Source organism: Atractosteus spatula, chromosome 2 (assembly GCF_055471065.1).
Source record: "Atractosteus spatula isolate fAtrSpa1 chromosome 2, fAtrSpa1.hap1, whole genome shotgun sequence".
Taxonomy (NCBI): Eukaryota; Metazoa; Chordata; class Actinopteri; order Semionotiformes; family Lepisosteidae; genus Atractosteus; species Atractosteus spatula.
This window is the reverse complement of record NC_142707.1, coordinates 23,622,703-23,642,289: the sequence shown is the minus strand read 5'-3', so window position 1 is coordinate 23,642,289 and position 19,587 is coordinate 23,622,703. Positions and strand designations below refer to the sequence as shown.

The window sequence follows — 19,587 nt, the reverse complement described above, 5'->3', positions numbered from 1 at the left end:
AACAAAACAAAGGGAACATGCATTTTAAACATTACAATGTAATTTAATCATATCCCACTCTTTTAAAAAAAGATGCCAAAAACACTTTAACTGTATTGCAATAATATTACTGCAATGGAACAGTATACTTCCTAAATATTGAAAGTTAAGAAAAATTGCTGCCGGTGAAGTAGTTAAAAAAATGACCCTGAGAATCTTAAAATAATCCTAAGCCACTGCTGTTACTTCTGATAAGCTGCTACAGTCCGGACATTTGCCTTCTGATAGTTTAATAGCTATCAGAAAGTAACAATAAAGCACACAATCCAGATCGGAACTTATTGCACTGCTACTGTATTTATGCCTGCATTGCATGCGTTTCCATAGTAATTGCAAAAAAAGTGGAAAGTTTCTGGGAAAAAAATCTAATGGAAACACTTCGTGCTGTAAAAAGAAACTTTAAAATACTATCTTCTGCTTCATCTACAACAAAGAAAACACCCCCCTGCAACCTAGATGGTTGGTAGTGTCAAATTTGTGAGTTTCTCTATCTAACTCCCAGACTCTATCTAACTTTCAGACCACGGAGAAGCTTCCTCCCTGCCAAACAAAGGAAACACACAAAAATCAAGACACTATGATAATAAAGAAACTGTCAGGAGCTTTTTTTTCGGGAAAGAAACAATTCAGATCATACCTTCCCCACTTGTAACTGAAAGCAGCCCCAAAATGTTGACTAATCCTTACGGAAGAAGACCCATCACCTCACTTGCCTCCTACCTTTCAGGCAGAACATTGTGGCCAGTACCTTCCTTCCTTCTCCGTTCTTCGCGTACAGTCCTGGCAGAGCTGGACTGAACAGGGCAGCTCTCCCCAGCCCACTCCACTCAGCTCACACACAGCCTGTTAGCAGTGGCAGGCGGCCAGCTCGTGTTGTTACAGGAAGCTGCGATCCAATCCCTTTGCTTGCTGAGCCACAGCACTGACAATCCCCCCCCCCAAAAAATGATTCCCAACCCCACTCCAACACAATGGTCCCTCCACACAGCCTCTCTGCATAGCCACAGCATTGACTGCAATTGTCTGAACTGGAGTGTCAGCATTTCCAAGGCTGTGGACACAGCTTATGATTGTCAATTGGTTAGTGATAAAAAATAAATCACATAATCCCCAATTCAACTGTTTGTTGTCAAATGCTACTGCCCCCCGGCTCTTTGCAGAAAGTGGGTAACTGAGTGATTATTTCCATTTCACTTATTATTTGAGACAAGGGTGCTTTTTTACAATACATTTTTAAATATCCAGGTTATTTTTTTATTTTCCTTTTTTCTTGTGGGAAGGTGGCCTATCCACCACATCTGTCTTGCCTAGTGTGCCAAATAAAAAACACAAAAGGTGGCCAAACTACACATATACTGTTTCCCCCTGATGTTTACCAGGTGTAAAGCATATACTCACGTTGGATGAACTACTTGTCTATCATCACAGAAATATCAAACACACTACAGTTGAACGTTTATTTACTTTTTTTCCAGCGGACATCTGTGGTGCTCAGCAGCACGTAATCCAACCAGCTCTGGCAGTGTTCCTTCTACCTTCAAGCAGTTACACCCTCTAGAGAAGTACACTGATGACAGTCAAGGCAGTAAAGGCCATTTGCCTTTATGAAAATATCTAACGCAACAAGGTTTAAAAACACAACATACTCACAAATACATACCTGCGTGTAATCCTGAAGGAAGAGAGGCTCACGTACACAGCAAAAACTAGCCAAAATAAATCAACTGAAAGATTAAAGAAGACCGGTTGTTGTGCCTTTTCAGGAATGTTTTAATGTGACTTATATTTAAGCTTGTGTGTCCACTGTCTATTTCATTAGTATATTTAAATCATGCCCCAGACATGTTGAGAGATAGAGAGCTCTATAGCAGAAAAAAAAACCAACACAAAAGGTATTAACCACGTCCTTTAAGAAAATACCACAACCTGTGCAATAGGTTTGTTTCTACAAACCACGAGTCACATTTTCTGCACTCATTTTTTTAAAACAATGCAGTTTTTAATATTGATAGTACAAACATGCCAAGAATAACAGCTGGCAGCTTGTGTACATACCAATAACATTCCCAATGGCACACGAAAAAGGTTAAAGAGTCAACTTTAATGGGATAGTTTTCCCCTTAAACGTTAGCAGAACCAGCAGGACACTCTTTTTGTTATGACACATTTCTCTGTTCTCTTGTAACAAGTGACATCACCTCACAGGTTAGCTATGGAATCTGTAAGCTGATCTGTAGAAAATGCGTCTAAGAGGTCCAAACTCATACTTGGCAAAGAACCACAAAGCAGAGCTATTTTTATAGTTAAGGCTTTATACTATATAGTGTGGGAGGCGGGAGGGGCTGTGTCAGCTTGAGGAAGAACAAATACTTTAATTGTTGAGCCATCTTCAGCTGTGGACCTCAAGATCCAAAACGTGATTTCGCCCAGCGATAGGGGAGAGGGTGAAGGGGGACATCATTTAAAGATTTCATAATCAGAGCCTAAACCTGGATTAAAATACAAGTTTGACCACTTCAAATATTCCAATCTTTTCTGTCTTTTCTATAGGAGCTTTCCACTGAGCATGCAGAAAAAGCTCCTGACAAACAGGCTGCTGGCTACCAAGAGGCCCATTTGGTATTTGTGATTGACAGATGGGTCAAAGTTCTGATTTCATTCAGTTCCTAATGGCAGCAACAGCTTCTCAACACAATACTAACTGTACACATAATGAAGGATAAGTCAAGTGTAAAACGATGCTGCGTTTGATCAGTCAAAGGTCAGGCTGTCTCCCTCGTCTTCTCTCTCCTTGCAGTTTGTATTACACAGTATAAACTGATGATGGCAAATGGTTTAAATAAAATCTTACAATTTCTTGAATCCCTTGAATGAGCCATAAGAATGTAACCTCTGAAAGAGGAGAATTAACCTCTGCAGGAATTACAACACTGGCTATTGGTTTGTTTAATGTCTGGTCAGAGAAACTGCATTGAGAAACCTGCCTTGATTGAAAAACATCCATTTATCTTTAAGACTGAAGTATCACTACTGTATCCTTCCTTTATACTATAAAAATGTAATACAACTTCAAGGTAAATTTATCTAGCTTTACCAAGCTTAAAGTTAAGAAATTTGACTGTCATTCATAGTTTAATCCAATTGTGATGAAAGGCACTGTAAAAGAGGTTGTCCTTCTACTGATTGTGTTCATTTTATAACACTAATTACCTGTCTGTAATATTGATGTTACAGTGCTCAATATAAAAAGCACTCTCTAAAGTATGAAAACTGACTAATTCTCTTGTGTCATGCAGGCATTCAAGCAAAGTTTATAAAATAATGACATCTGAAACAGTACTTCATACTTAAGTTCACAGGCTTCTGATCTTCTCATTAGAAAGTTATCAAAAGATTATTCAGTTTACACTCCTTGTCTGGATGATAGCAGTTTACCAATTCAAACACCTCATGAAGCATTTTCTTGAAAGACCCATGTCTTAAAACACAGCATTATTTCATGGCCTCATAGCCTAATGTGTATCTGTGATTACAATCTTTGTTTTCTTCACAGAACAATTAGTTCAGATATAAAGTTCAGAGAGAGGCTCTCAATATAAAGTTCAGATAGAGGCTCCAGCTATTCATGTGAGATGAATCAACCTGCACAAAACATCTCTATTTGATCTCTGTCAGAAAGAAGCCACTGTACAGCCTCTCCCTGGCTACTAAAGTTTTGGTAAGACCTGACAGTACGTTAAGGGGATAAGGAATAAAAATCAGTATCATGTCGCTCTGTTTTCATGTACAAAACCCAGTTACTGAAGCTGACATTGACTGACCACTTTACATTGTTGTGCTTACATGGCAAACATTATGTGATTCAATAATGAATGTAGCACCTAACAATAAAAGATCATAAATGTTAACTTCTCCTGCAGGGCTGCTGCCAAGTACAGTATCAAGCAAGACAGACGAGATATTTTCACAAAAAAGACAAAGCTATATCCACATAAAAATATGTCTGTTACGCCCCCAAGTGTCTAGGGGTAAAGGGGCTCTAATTTACTTCACTTCCCAAACTATAATTCAGCCGTAAACTTTGCTTTCTTGTATTCCGAGTATCAAACATCTTCAGCAGAAACATTAGTTAATTCTAACGGTAAACAGGCTTTGTAGCAGTTACAGTATGTAGTCTGAAAAGGGGCAACGAATACACTGTAGCTCAGAGAAGCACTCAATATTGTAGTTATACTCACTGTGAAAATAGTTTCCAAAACTGTTTAACTCTATAATGGAGTGCTAATGTGTAACTATTTAACTCTGTAACACAGTGCTTATGTCTAACTGTTTAATTCTGTAAAACAGTGCTGATGTGTATACAGTATGTACCTGAAAGAAAGACATTCAAGTGTTTGCAGATGTGTTGTTCCCTGAACCTGATATCTCCAAAACTCAGAGGCACGGCAAAGCAGGGAATTTCCAGCATGCATATGAGATCCACCTAAGGCAGTGATTCCCAAACTGCATGCCCCAAGTGCAGGCACACAAGCCTATTTATATAGCCACACATCTGGAGATCTGGAGTCCAGTTGCCTTGCCTTGCTATGGTAACAACCATAGCTACAGAATCCTTATCAGCATTGGCTTAACTGCAGGTAGTGCAGCTGGTGCAACTGTACTGGGGCCCTGCAGTATATCGGCCCCCCTACACCCCAGTATGGACTCACCTGACATCACATACACATTGTTATGTTTACAAATGTAGAATGCCTGTCTTTCTTCTGTGAAATGCTAAATATTTTCTCATTTGCTTGAAAGGTTTTCTTGAAATTTAGCCTAAGCTTAATTGAACGTCAACTGAATGTTTCCTAACCTGTGGAGACAGGGGTGGCAATGCACTTCTCACTGCTCCTGTGGGGAGTGTAGACTGTGGTGGAAACACACCATGCAGCTCTCCTGTGTGGACTGGGATGGAAACTCGTGTGTGAAGCCAGGAGGAGATAAGAGGGAGAGAGGAAGGGGGAAGGAAGGGTCCAGGAGAAAATTTGCACCACAGCTCGTGATCATCAAGTTCCATCACTGCTTGTTACGTTAGTACATGTCACCATTACCTAATCAAGAGCGACATCATTCAGTTCTTCTGACTGTTATTCATGCCTGATTTAGATTTTGTTTTCCACTGCAGAAATTGAAAGTAATTGGTCTTGACTTTATTGAAAGAGTTGTTGATGTAGCTTGGCTTGCAAAAGTCAAATCTCAAAGCAAAGAACCAAGGTTTCGTTTTTTAATAAAGGAAGATAAATCAATAAAGAGTCAAGAAACAGCTACAGCTGAAATACTTCATTTGCAATTTGAAATTATTGCAAGTTTTTACATACAGCACAAGTTGCAGTCTGTAAAGGCCCTATCCCATTAGCAGGACTGGAAAAATCAGAAAACCAGAAATACCTTATTTTCTAAGGCCACTTTGCAGAACTACAGACTACCTAACATAACCTAATATGACTTACAATTCCCTCTGTACTGAAAAAAAAACTTGAGTAATTCTGAATTTGGTAAAATTGTTAGTACTCTATCCATAAATGTTATTTGTTATATCCAGGATTGCTAGGAGCAATACTGTAAATGTTCTGCTGCCATTTTAAGCCACCTTACTTTTTCGCCACTGTCACTTATCAATCATCACAAGAGACTGTGTTTCAATACAGCTGATTAGTATCTCTGTGCAGTTCACTTCAGCACTGAAACAAAGACTAAATGGTTATGTTCACAGAAATTCTCATTAAATTAAGGCAAATATTTCTCATTAAACTGTAGTCTAGGTTTCAGGTTTATGGTTTACAGGCCAGGTGGGCTGCCATCTGAGAACTGGTGCCGCCTGGCCAAACAAAAGTGTTAACACCAAAATATTGGGACCAAATGTAATGCCTTGGTCTGAAAATCTCACATATTTATATCAAGTCTAGGTCAATTTAAAAAAATGAAGTAATTAACTTAAAATAAAAGAAACCATTTATAAAAACAGTATGCAATTTTTTAAAGGAAAATCTTACGCATCAGGGTTTTGGACACAGTAAGACACAGGGATGCCTCGCAGCTGAATCATCGGGTCACAAGACAAATACTGTGTCCCTTTGTTGCTTACCACTTAATTTTCAATGTGAAAAAAGAAATTGCCTCACAAAATCATAAACAGTGCCTTAATAGCAAAGAGAGCACAATGGCTTGAGGCACAAAGAAAATAGCAAATTGCTATTCAATTTTCAAGCACAAAGCTCTTCCTCCGGCAGCATAATGGGGAACCCTACATTTTTGAAGAAACCTCTATTATTAAAATATTTGTTTCAGTCAAATAAAATCTTGTTCAGGATACTATTATTCAGTTACAATAATAAGAGAGCTAGTTAGTGGGCAAGCTAGTACAGTAATCTAGCTGTGAGATAACTAGGTGGTGGGTGGGGTGGAGGTTAACTTGAAATAAATCTTATTTCTTGTAATATTAGTGCTGATTATTTCTCATCATCAGCAGTGCCTAAAAGGTCTGGAATCGTTAATAGTGTGTTATCAGCTGAAAGTTTGGGAAGTTCTGACATAAGGTGACATCCAAGTGAACCCAGTTTGCAGTGAGAACAGTGCTTATCAGTCTAGTAGGATTCCTCTCACTTGAACACTAAATCTCAATCAGTGCCTGGTGTGGAGTCATGAGGCATTGTGGCAGAGGGTGCTACTCTCTTTCTAAATGAGTTCTGTCCACATTTTAAACCCAGGACACTTTACATAAACGCAGGTACATCCATTTCGGTGTCACTGTCACACCAGTCACATCAAAAATGGCTTACATGAAATCGGCAATGCCTCGGGACATTTAATTTTGGATTACAATCTCTTCCATTTACATAATAAAAGAGCAGGTTACAAATTTAAACGTGGCTCTAACTGCCACGGCTTGCTGAACTTGTTTCTCTCCCCAGAGTTGCTGCTGTTTTAGTGAACGTCTTTTCAACATGGTCCTGCTGGGTAACCCTCTTGTGAAGAGCTGCAGCAGGTGCAACGACTGAGGCAGAGAACAGGAATCCAACAGGGAGAGAGTAGCTAAGGGCCTTCCAGCTTTGTCCAGAGCCAGCTTGACCAGCACCAAGGACAGCAGGGAGCAAGCTGGCGTGCTCAGCTCATTTTTAATCAGGCTCTTCAATTATCAACAGCTAACATGTCAGTGTATGCCCAGGCAGGTAGTCCTCGCAGGCCATTACAAACCTTCACCCTTGTGAGCCACTGATTTAAAGCATGGAGCAGCATTCATACAGCTGGAGGACATTAAAAAGAAATCAATAGGCTCACAGGCTAATGAATAGATTAGGGCGTGCATTTTAAATAAGCTGTAAATTAAAAAAGACTAATTCCTCTCCACATAGGTGGAAAATGTTAGAAGCCTCCTTACAATAAAGACATATAGCAGAATACTAATATAGCGGAGTTAGAGACGGCTAATCAAAGTAAAATAGGAAAATCGGTCCATTCTTGAAATTTGATCTTGGTTAAAAGACAGCACCATGCTAGTCAGAATGATGTATTAAGAGCTTTTTAAAAGCAGTCCTTTAAAAGACAGCAAATCTTCACTGGACTTCACCTCACTAATAATAATAATTGCATTCAATTTCAAAGATATCATTTCATCTCTTAAATGCTCCATAGAAAATACATGATTGTAACTGAAAAAACAGAAAACAACTTGGTGTTTACTGAGATTAACTCCCACATAAAATGTATTTTTTTAGCCCTTTTCATTGGTTTATATTCAGGAATTTTATTATTAAACCACTGTGTATTAGCACGTGTAAGTATTGAATTGAATTGTTCAATAAAATAATTGTTACTGGGTTTTAAAACTGAAATTATATAGTAACAAGTTTCTTTACTGCTAATTCAGAACACTACATAATAAATGTATTTACCTTAGGATAATTAAGATAGAAAAAAGCAACATGTTTAATTTGTTTATAATCTAACAGTATTACATATATTTGTATATAGTTGTAGAAACTACATAATACAGAATATAATTATTAAAATAAAAATAACTTTTTTTTACACAATTTTACACAATACTGTATGTAAAACATATAGTCAGGCACATACGCATGTATGCATATATTGATTGTAACATTCATATTAATCTAATGACCACCCATAGAAATGGATTTACTGTAAAGCAAAACTAATGGTTTTGATTTTTCTGTTTCAACACAATTGAAAGATACTGTATATATAGAGTGCATTCACTGTAAAAATACATGCTACTTTGGTGTCAAACACCTTGACACCACTGCAGTGATGAAATTGTATTAAAGCTGTGACTTATCACTAGAACCTGCAGTATTATTTGCAACATAATGGCCTCACATGACCTCTACATGCCCTGAGCTTGAACCCAAAGCAGAAGCTGATCTTCACAACCAATCTGATCGATCAATACACTCAACACAAACTGCCGAAGGCAAAACTCCGCATTACCAAAGAGAAAACCTGTGACGAACGCAAGCAAATTGGGCTTTGTTTCATTTTGCCTGAGCACATTTCTGTTGTGTTAAAAACATTCAATTTTCCTGCACAGAACATTCAGCGCAGTAGCTTCTTTCTACTTATGCTCCCAGTAACTCTTCTTGGTTGGAAAGCGTTTGACCTACAACACCGAAGACCTTTTTTATTTCAGTCATAAAATCCCATTATGAACCTTGCAAAGTCACTGCAATGAAAGAGGATAATATTCTAAAGTTATAACATCATAACAAATTATAATTAAAAAAGGAGAAATTACTATTATCTCTGTGCTGCAGTACAAAAATAAAATGTTTTGGGTGTTTCAATCCATGATAAAAGCATCACACAGATTGCTACACTTTTGCTGCACTACTCTGGCTATCTGTCTCTTTTTCTTTGAACACCAAAAAATACTACTATAAACAACACAAGGTTTTAACAGAACTCAGAAAAAGGTCACTTACCTAAAGATAAACCAATGCCATCATCATCAGGACATGAAAAACAAGAGAGAGAGAAGGATTGTTAGTACCCGATGAGCGCACAGCCAGTGTTACTGTACATTTATACAGCACGTTCTGTGATACAGATTTCATTCCTGTTGTACCTGTAACAGCTTACACTCAGATCATTATGACACCAAACGCTTTACAGGGAGTAGACTGCTCTGTCATTAATAAATGACACATGGCTTCACTAAAACATACAAATCCATAACATGAGCTCCATGACACTACTTGTGCAAAACCAAGTTTCTATCGCTTGTGAGAAACTCTAGTCCCATGATGTCACGGTGAATTATTTCACTTCTTCAAGGTGAGTTTTTAGTCCATCTAAATCAACTGGAAAATATTTTTATATTGTGTGACATTAAACTTGTTTATGACTACATTTTATAAAGAACTGAACATTTCTGCATGACACAAGCTAAAGAAAGCTAATTTTTAGAGAGAATATGAACAGATTAGACTGAGCCAATGAAGCAAAAAGGCAGTTCTGAACTGCTCAGACGATAGTAAAGGGCTTCAAAGTAAAATGTACTCTGTTCTCCTTATATTTCATAGAGCCTCATTTCAGGTTCTCTTACTACAGACTTTTATTAAAAGCAACAAAAACAATAAGCACTGGCTACTGCAGGCAGAGCTTATAAAAAAAAGCTACATCTGAAACTTGGGAGAAGGTTGTAATGCCAGCCAGACCGCAGATTATTTTATGTTTGACAATTTTCAACAACTGAGACTTTTCGTCCCCACTGCTATATATTTAGCAATCCCCAGTTCCTGCCATTGTGGCTTTTCTCCTTTTGACATCCAAGTTTCTCTGTTGCCCTCAACAGTCAAGTCAGATTTCTGCAGAGTGAGTGGAACTTGGCACAGTTACAACGGCATCCAATGTCTGCATGCTGTTATGCAGCACTAGTGACTAGGACCCAATAAATACGGAAGAGAATAATATATAAAACCAATAGTAAAACTAATAAATACGAAGGTTGCTGTAAAAAGTAGGACAAAAAAAACACATCTCCCACATACATTTACACCAGATGATCTGTTACATTATAAATTTAAAATGGCATACAAATTGAAGTTTCCTCCAGAACAAAAGTATCACTACTGCTCCCTTTTAATACAACACTGCCCTGGATGCTCAGCAGTGAGAAGAAAGAAGTCAATTAAGGAATTAACAGAGCACATAATCACTGGGGTCTGCTGAACAAGGGCTGTTGATTGAGTGCTGGTGCTGCCCTCTCACCAAATCTCTCATAATGGAGAACAAAAAGCCATCACCTTTTTGTCTGAATTTGTCAATATCAATGATCATCAGTCATTAAAAGAAAAACTTGGGGAGTGTTTAATGCAAGATGGATGGTATCCCCGTGTGCAACACACATGCAAGCTTAAAAGAATATAAGTACACTAAACCGCTGGCATTACCTGTAAGTCTAGTGTCTGTCTGTATAGCACGTATCAGAATATAACAGGCTTGACTGATCTCCACAGAAACACCCACCACTGACATAGTGATGAGCATGACCAAACTCAAGACAGAACCAAATTTCCATCCATTCATTTTCTAACCACTTCCTCCAGTTCAGGGTTGTGAGGGAGATGGAGCCTATTGGAGCCTAGGCAATGGGCACATGATGGGGTACAATGGGGTATAATGGGGTACAACTTGAACGGCATGCCAGTCCACTGCAGGGCACACACAGACACAGACATAAACATGCACACATTCACACCAGGGCCAATTTTAGAGAAACCAATTAACCTACCAGCACGTCTTTGGACTGTGGGAGGAAACCCACAGAAACACGGGAAGATCAAACAAACTCTACAGAGACATCACCCAGAAATGTAATCCAAGGCCCCAGCACTGTGAGGCTGCAATGCTAACCACTGCGCCACCATGCCGCCCGGAACCAGTTTTGAAATCCTCAAATGTTGCTAGTAGGAAAGGCCAAAGAAGTCTTGTGTGCTGAGCACAGAAAAGTAAAAGTCCAGCCACACAATTTTTCAATGGCTTGGGAAAGGAGCAGGCTCCAATAATTAATGTCAGTACTGAGCTGCATATTAGCAAACAGAGCAAAAATAACCCTGGGACAGCAGTTTTGAAACATTTACCTCACTTTGTGGTCACCGTGGCAGCAGATGAAGCCCTCATTTCTATATAAACGCCTGGAACTAGAACGTGCGTGGTATTGCTAATGCTGTCCAAACTTTTCAAAAGTCACTAAATTAGCAATAAGATGTTTTTAATGATCTAGTATTAAGGGAGTACAGCACATCATCGACAGTTTCCAATTATCTCATATCTGGCTGGGATCAGCTCAGCCTCACTGTAATGCTCTTTGTTATGCTGCTGGCCTTTTTCAAAACAGCACTGTCCCCTTGGCACTCTCAGTTTTCTCCCATAAATGACATTACATTGTAAATGCAAACACGAATAAAGGCATTTAACACTTTGATATTTGCTGATCCTCTGCACAGCAGTACAGCATGTGAAAATAGTGCTGAAATGGAGCCAAGAGGTTGCTTAGCAGCTATTAAAAACAACCTAAACATGTCCATATTTCACCAGCCTGTAACCATAACTCAAGTTTGGCATTTTAAACCTGTACATCACAGCCTACAATTAAGCTACTCTATTTTTTCAGTATGTGTAAATTGTAGTGTATTATATGTACTTTCAGCAGTGCACGCTTTTAATTAATTTTTGTGAAGTATTTCATTTCCATATTAAAATACAGTATTTGCCATTTACTAAGATTTTGTTTTCACTCAGCATTTTCATATTTCTGGTAGTGTTTTTACTGTAATAGAAATTATGATGTGTCCTCATTTGGTAAAATCCAATGTAATTCAGAATTCCTCTTTCTCAGTGTGCAGTATTACATCTATCCATTCATTTCCTTACCACATTATCCAATATAGGGTCATAGGGAAGCTGGCACCTATGCTGGCAAGCAAGGTGCACAAGGCAGGACACACCCTGGGTGGGATGCCAGTCCATCGCAGGGCACACGCAAAGACAGACACACAAAGACTCACACCAGGACCAGTTTTCCCAGAAGCCAATCTACCTAACAGTATGTCTTATGACCGTGGACAATGGAGTGGCGGGAGAAAACCCACGTGAACACAAGAAGAATGTACAAACTTCACGCAGATGGCACCCCAGTACTAGAATTTGAACCCAGGGCTCCAGCACTATGAGGCAGCAATGCTAGCCACTGTGCCACCGTGCCGGCGCAGAATACATGTTAAGTAAACTTGACATTAGAAGTCCTTCAATCAAAACGTTAATTATAACAATGATGATAATATAGAGGGAAACAACAACAAATAACCCGAGTACAGTGCTTGGGTGTACAGCACAGGAAGCTTGTGACAATGAGAGTGAAAGGCCCTAGACTTTCTTCTCCATCACAGGCAAAGTGACAGTGTCTCAAAGTCCCTACTGCACAACTGTTAAGGGGAAAACAAACAACAATCTGTGTATTACTCAATAAAAAAACAATACATCCCCATTCAGCATAAACTCAGCCAAGCAATATGCAAATAAATAAAGAAAAAATCTCTAACAGTCAGGAGTCATGATGCTCTAACAGTCAAGAAACGTCTCCTCTATGAACTACATCTTCTCTCTGAAATCCCCTGGGAAAGAAAAACCTACTTCGGCTGTCTAACATCAGGAAAGACAACAGCAGCACACAGTCTTCTCTCTGCCATCTCTTATATTCTTCCCAGCTCAGAGCTGGTGAGTCTGACAGAGACTAGATTTACTTCGGGACTAGGCTCCACATTGGCACAGTAGTTAGCATGTTGCCTTGCAATGGGGCCTACTGGTAGGTTCGGGGAAGACTGGCCCAGTTGTAAGTGTGTGCGTGTGTGTCTGCCCTGCGATGGATTGTCATCCCATCCAGAGTGGACCCCACCTTGTGCCCCTTGCTTGCCAGGATGGGCTCCAGCAGGATGGATAGGTTGCAGTACTACAAAAGTCCTTGTGGCACACCTGCTGTAAATGGTAAAAAAATTACAGTCATTACACACTTTTCTGACAGCCATTCGTGTACATCAATATATCGGGGCCTGTCAAAATGGAAAGCTCAGAATTCAGCTCTGATACAGCGCAATTTGAAAGTGACAAATCTGGGAAAGCAATGAAATGAAAAATTAAAAGGGGCCACAACGGACAATCCATCACCATAATTAGAAATTGAGATATAATAAGAAAAGATACAAACGAGAGGAAGCCATTGAGCTCATCTAGTTCTTTTGGTTGTTAGCAGTTAACATGAGGATTTCATCCAGCCATTTCTTGACAGAAGCCAGCGTACTGCTTCAGCATCGTGAGATCGTGAGAGACTTTGCCATGAAGAGTGAAAGAACGGCGAAACACAGGGACACTGAATGTATTCCAATTTGCCAATGAAATCTTTTATTAAGATTTTATTACCAATCATGGCCTAATAATCCCCATCTATGAACTGGCTTCATTACTCTGCTCTCCTCCCCACTGATAGCTGATGTGTGGTGAGCGTTCTGGCACACTATGGCTGCCGTTGCATCATCCAGGTGGATGCTGCACATTGGTGGTGGTGGAGGGGATCCCCATTACCTGTAAAGCGCTTTGAGTGGAGTGTCCAGAAAAGCGCTATATAAGTATAAACAATTATTATTATTATTATTATTATTATTATTATTATTATTATTATTATTTTCTTAATACTCGCAGAATGGGTCATTTATAACTGGAAGCCAGCCAAGAGCTGCCCGAATTGATAACAAAAAACAAACAATTAAGAAACAAAATAAAAGCTTGCTGGTATTGTTGCTCAGATAAAGCATGAGATTAAACTAAGATTTAAGGCAGTGGGGATCACATGGCTGAATGAGAATGGTGAAAATTTCTACTCTTATAATCACCCTGTGCTGTCTCTGTCCCAGGAGTAGGTTGCTAGGAAGTGCTCACACATACAGTAGCATTAACCATGTCAATAGTACTGCCAAGGTCTGAGAGTGACTGCACTGCATAAGGCAGTGACATCAGTCAATGTCAACATTACATTAACATCACCAGAGCAAACTTCAACCTCAGCCACTTCCTACCTCTTGCCACAATAAAGTGTGAATCACTGAGCACTAGTGAGTACTATCTGGTACAATAAAACCACCAATAAAAAAATATGTCCCCATTGTTCCTCACAGGAACAGAATGAAAACTTCCTGGTTAGTTAAGAACAGCTTGTTTCATTCTGATCTGTTATTTCAGGCTGCGCTGTACGCATCCACTGAAACAAAGTTGTTTTTTAACAGGAAACATGACTTAAGCATACTCTTTTGAATAAATCATTTGGGATTGACTGCAAAAAAAACAAGTAGAGTGTTACTGTATTATTGCTTTAATACATAGTTATCAATATGCAACACAATGGGAAGCCAGGTGACCCAGTGGATAAAGAAGCTGACAGTAGATGTTACCCTGACCAAGATACTGTATTGAACTTCCTTGGGCTTAATCCTTTGTATATCAAATAACAGCTGTTGCCCCAGTACCTGCTAAATGTAAAGATTTTTTTAAAAATCAATCAGATGCACAATATGATTACAATTTTGAATTCTACAGTACAGTATTGACAGATTGGAGAGAATAATCAGAAGTTAGGTCACTAAGTTCATCCTCTCCTCCTTAAGCTCACAAATATTCTATCAAGCTCATCATCTCCCCTTAAACATCAAAAACAACCAGGACTTATTTTGTTTTCTCATTCTCCTGTTATGATAATTATGATTACAAAAGCACATCACTAGTGCGAGGCTGCTCTCCTGCCCAGTGATGTCCCTTGAGCGCAGTCAGTTCTGCCACCTGGTGAAAACACCTGCTGCCTTACCTCTGCAGATCCCTCCTTTACCTTTCCGGTGCCGGGGGACATAAATCCAATCGTCATCATCGTCCTCACCCTGCTGCCCTGAGGACAGCTCCCCGCTGCTGCGGAAGAGGCGCCGTGTCTGTTTGGACAGCGAGGAGATGCTCAACCAGCTCAGTGCACGCGGGATGGAGCCTGTCCTGTCCTTCTTCTCCCTCCTGAAAGAGCCTGAACTCCGCTCCCGCCTCATTCTGCTTCTGTTTCACACTCCACTGTCTGACAGGAGACCAGTCTCCTGAGCCCACAACTTTACAGAGGAAATTTTTCCCCCAAACTCAAAGACAGACAACAGTACACTGGAAGAGATCTCGTTCTTCCTCCGGAACGTAAAGCCTTTTATGAAAGCAGGTGCCTTAACATCCACAAAACCAGGATATTATAAACCCTTGCTTGGGAGCATATAGAAATCCTCACACTCTTCTATAAAAACTCCTCTTCCGATGACAAAAAACACACACCATTCCATGAAAAACAGAACAGACCAAAGGTGCCTCGTTTCACCAGGGCAGTTCTTCCCAGACCGATGAAGTTTTAAATTTAGTCATCACATCCTGTCTCTCGTCACATCCTGACTGCAAACCGACCAAAGGTTTGTTTTGTCTAATCTTGTGTTTAAAAACAAGGAGGAAAAGCCTTCTTCTTGTGTTAAAGTTGCTTTGGAGCTCTTAAGGAGGTCTGGGGCATTCAGTGCCAGCTGATCAGTTGCCTTTCAAAACTAAAGCAAAAAAACATATACCAATATCTTCCTCTTCGTTCCACCTTTAGCCCCAGTTGCTTCTTCTTACAGAGTCTGTGTTTGCCTTCTATTTTTATCAGTAACCTGGTGCTCTGGCACACATATGCAAAGTACCCACTGCATGTTGTACTTCATCAGTTGCGTGCCAAATGTGTATCCTCACGTCCAGGCGCTGGACAATCATTCATCCCAAGGTGCAATACAGTGGGAACGCATGGCTTTGGATCCGTTGTGGAGAAGGAAACTACACCACAGCCAGCCTACCTTCTCCTTTGCCACTGTGCGTCCCTCATTAGAAGCCACTGACAGACCGGCACAGAGGCAGGCTCTGGGGTTAGGATTACGAGTAGGCAAGCCTTCGATTGAAATACGATCTGTCTCAGTTGCTTTCCCTCCCTCCTCCAGTCATAGCAACTGAGCCTAGAGTCCCCTCCTCCTCCTACAGTTCCACCCTTACAAACCCAGGTGACTGGTCACAACACTCATTATTTGTGAACTGTGCAATAAAAAGCCCTACTTAAAAACTCCTCCTATACATGGCACCATTATACAAACAAACACAGCTTTTATAGTTAAGGTTAGGAAAGAAAACGGAGAGCCCAAGCAGGTGTCTCTGCTTCCTATCTGCACCAGCTAGACAACACTTGTCAAAAACATTCAGTTCCTTCGCCTCTGTGGAAGACTAAAAATTCCAATATTGCACTGTCTGTAACGCACTTAAAATATGGATTGTATTACAGAAGTGTTTTAAGTTTATAAACAAACCTATTACTTTTTTCAGGTTAAGAAATTTGAAATAGCCTCAATACAAGAATCCACTGCTATCTAACCCAAAGATTTCTGAAAAGAATTTTGATCATGGTCAAAAATCACTTCAGTTTCCACCAGTTTCCTCTTAACAAGAAAACAAGATTTAATGCAAGATTTAAAGTGTTAAAGAGTACACTTTTCTTAAAAAGTATTTTTCTCTTACAGTACGTGTGGTACATTACTTCTTTACAACTGTTGCAAAAAAACTGAAACTCCTGTTGCATTGTGTTGCTAGAATAATAATAAAAACAGACTAATCTAAAGTCAGTTTACTGTATTTTTTTATAACAAGATTGAAGTTAGTGGTTAGAAAGGTACTCTAGGTGAATGCCTACCTTAACCAATGTGTAGGATATCTGGACATCCAGATACAACAGGCACTACAGCAAGGGAAACTGTTTAGATGGCACAACAAACACCACTGCTCAATCTAAAGTGAAAAAGTTGGGACATGCTAATCAGATTCAGCATGACAAGACTACCACACATAGCACCTTGTGCAAGGACAAGAAAAATAAACCAAATATTCTAGATAGTTTTACCTTTATCTTTTCATTTTCTACTTAATTTTTTGAATATGAGGCACTCTTATGCAAAAACATCTTGGACTTTACCAATTAAGTTATTTAAGGAAAGCCAAGGCCCCTTACCTGCATGGTTTACTAAGGTTCTTGGGTCTTTGAGTTACTCTCAACTCAACAAGCAAATTAGTCCAAGCAGCCTTGTTGTGTCAACAACTCATGTTCATGCAAAAAAAAATGCAAAACACCATCCTGTCACATGTAACTTCTGATGAATACCATCTTGGCTGCAGCCTTTCCTTGTATTCAATTCCTATATTTTAAAGCTATTTTTGCTTTTCTAGTTCTAGACTGAAAACCACTTGAACTCTCATACTCGCCTGCTACCTATAACAGTGAACTTAATTAATGTTAACATTATGTTCATATAATGCTCATTGTGAACTCTAGGAAGGGAGTAAATTTGCAAAGTGCTTTAGGAATGTGGAATACACACAAAAATAAACATAACATGCCTATCCCGATAAAGACAGTAATATTTCTTTAAAAACACAGAGGTATTGATTTGCATTAGCTGACATAATGTCATTATCTTTTACTTTAGCAGGCAAAACATGTTTAGCTAGCTCCTGTGTAAAAATAAGAACACAATTTAATTTGGCTTTTTCTCTCCAGGAGAACATGTTTTAATTCACTACGTGGGGGCAGAACCACGGTTTCGTTCACCCTAATCTGAGAGGGAAGATATAAAAGATCATGCTCTGCAGTTTGGTTTATATTTAAATGCACGCTGCTTAGATACCACACAACAATATGAAAATCAAACAAAATGAACCAAGCCCCGTCCTCATTATCGCATGTGTTTTTACTTTGTGGGTGACTGAATCCATCAGAAGTGGGCAGCTCTCAGATTACTTTATGATTCAGCTACATTGCTGAGACCTTTGACCCACTCAGAATAATAAAAGGGAGCGCCAACTGTAATGCTGTTAATAATTGAAGAGCCTTGGATCAAATGGGGAAGCTCCCTTTCAGAGAAAAAGACTAACAGCAACTTGCCCCACATGGGCGAACCTGAATCCAACAGCACTAACTAGAGCGGTTAAAAAGCATAAGTTGTTTTTTCCAGAAAACCCTAAGTTTTTAACAAAACAGTTTTGAACAGTACAAGTTGCCAAGAGTTGGTAGATTTGATAAACCTGACTTTGTATAAAGTATGTCTGATGTTGGTTTGAGGACAGGTGAAATGTAAACTGTTCAACTTGATTTATCATTGTCATTCATTTAAGGTTAGCAAATATTCTATTACATTTGCAATATATGACTTCTCTGAAAAAGAAAAATTGGAAGAGGCATACAGAGCCAGTGAGATTTTATCAAGAAAATTCAAAACAATGGTTCCATCCAAGCTGAGGCTATTCATCCTGTAAAGCAGGGTTGACCATGGCAGGTCCTGAAAAGCAAAATCACTCATAGACTACTTGAAAATAGTTTAATATAGACAAAATAAGCTCAGTAGCCGAGTCAATTCTAGACAATTTGGTCATGCAAATATCGAAAGAACTACTCCTCTCCAGGAGATTGGTTGTGTAATATATCATCCACCAAAAACTATGACTTCTTAACAGTTTGGGGTTCACCAGGGGTTGAAGAGCAGGTTTTATATTACATTAATCTAACTGCAACTAAACAACATAAGAGTTGAAATGTTTTCCCCTTTCTTCTGCTTTTAGCCTCAGGATTTCAATGGTGATGGGCAGATATGAAGCCGATTCTGCTCAATGACCTTTAAAGTCATCTGGGAGCTCCAGGAGATGCAAACCGCTTTCTTTTTCATGGAGGACAGGGCCCCAGCTCATACCGCAACCATTGGAAAGTGACCACATCTACCATGGCTCAGCTAATCATAGGACAGAAATCCCTTTGAGAATGTGTGGTTTATCCTCGACCGATCCCAGGATAATAGCTCCAGCAAACCCACTTCTCAAGAATTGCCTAATGGAGGATATGCGCCAGGAACGGTCTGCAAACCCTCAGACCAGGAATTACGATCTCACTCGAAGAACGTACAAGCACACTGCTCTTTGCATTAAACAGTAGGAGATGCCCTAATGAACCTCACTCACCATTTGTTCACACTGTCTTTATAATTTGTTAATTAAAACTTGCTTTTTCAACCTTCTTTCATCCATCATTAAGTGTCTTCCTCTGCCTGGCTACCTTCCTCTACCTCCATAGATATCTTATCCTATCTTTGATTAGAGTGTGATTTTTTCTCCCAAAATATGCATATTTATTAAGAAAAACTGATCAGTGTTATCAATCAGTGTGATCAATTTCATCCAAAAATTCCAGGAGAATGGCTAATGATTTGATTCAATTTCAAATGTGCAAACCTTGAGTCACTGTTTAAAGCTTAGAACACAGAAATTAAATTTTAACTGCAAGAGGAAGCACCTGACAATCTGTACAATTTTTGCTACATGTACTCTACCAAACACAAAGTGTACTTTAAGATTCTTTACTCTGAT

The 19,587-nt window shown here is 39.3% G+C and overlaps 1 protein-coding gene across 4 annotated transcripts in view; it reads right to left on the bottom strand.

The window, feature by feature from the left end:
* The window catches only part of nhsl1b (NHS-like 1b), a 184,610-nt gene that overhangs the window by 77,337 nt on the left and 87,686 nt on the right, over positions 1-19,587 (bottom strand). The window contains exon 1 of one of the 4 annotated variants that reach the window (XM_088938937.1): positions 14,954-15,423. The exons of 2 other annotated variants lie outside the window; for them this stretch is intronic. In XM_088938937.1, the coding sequence (XP_088795063.1) occupies positions 14,954-15,179 (226 nt within the window). In that variant the 5' untranslated portion in view covers positions 15,180-15,423. Of the gene's footprint in view, positions 1-759; positions 779-14,953; positions 15,424-19,587 lie in introns of those variants that run through there. One more of the 4 variants, XM_088938946.1, reaches the window with a different exon arrangement.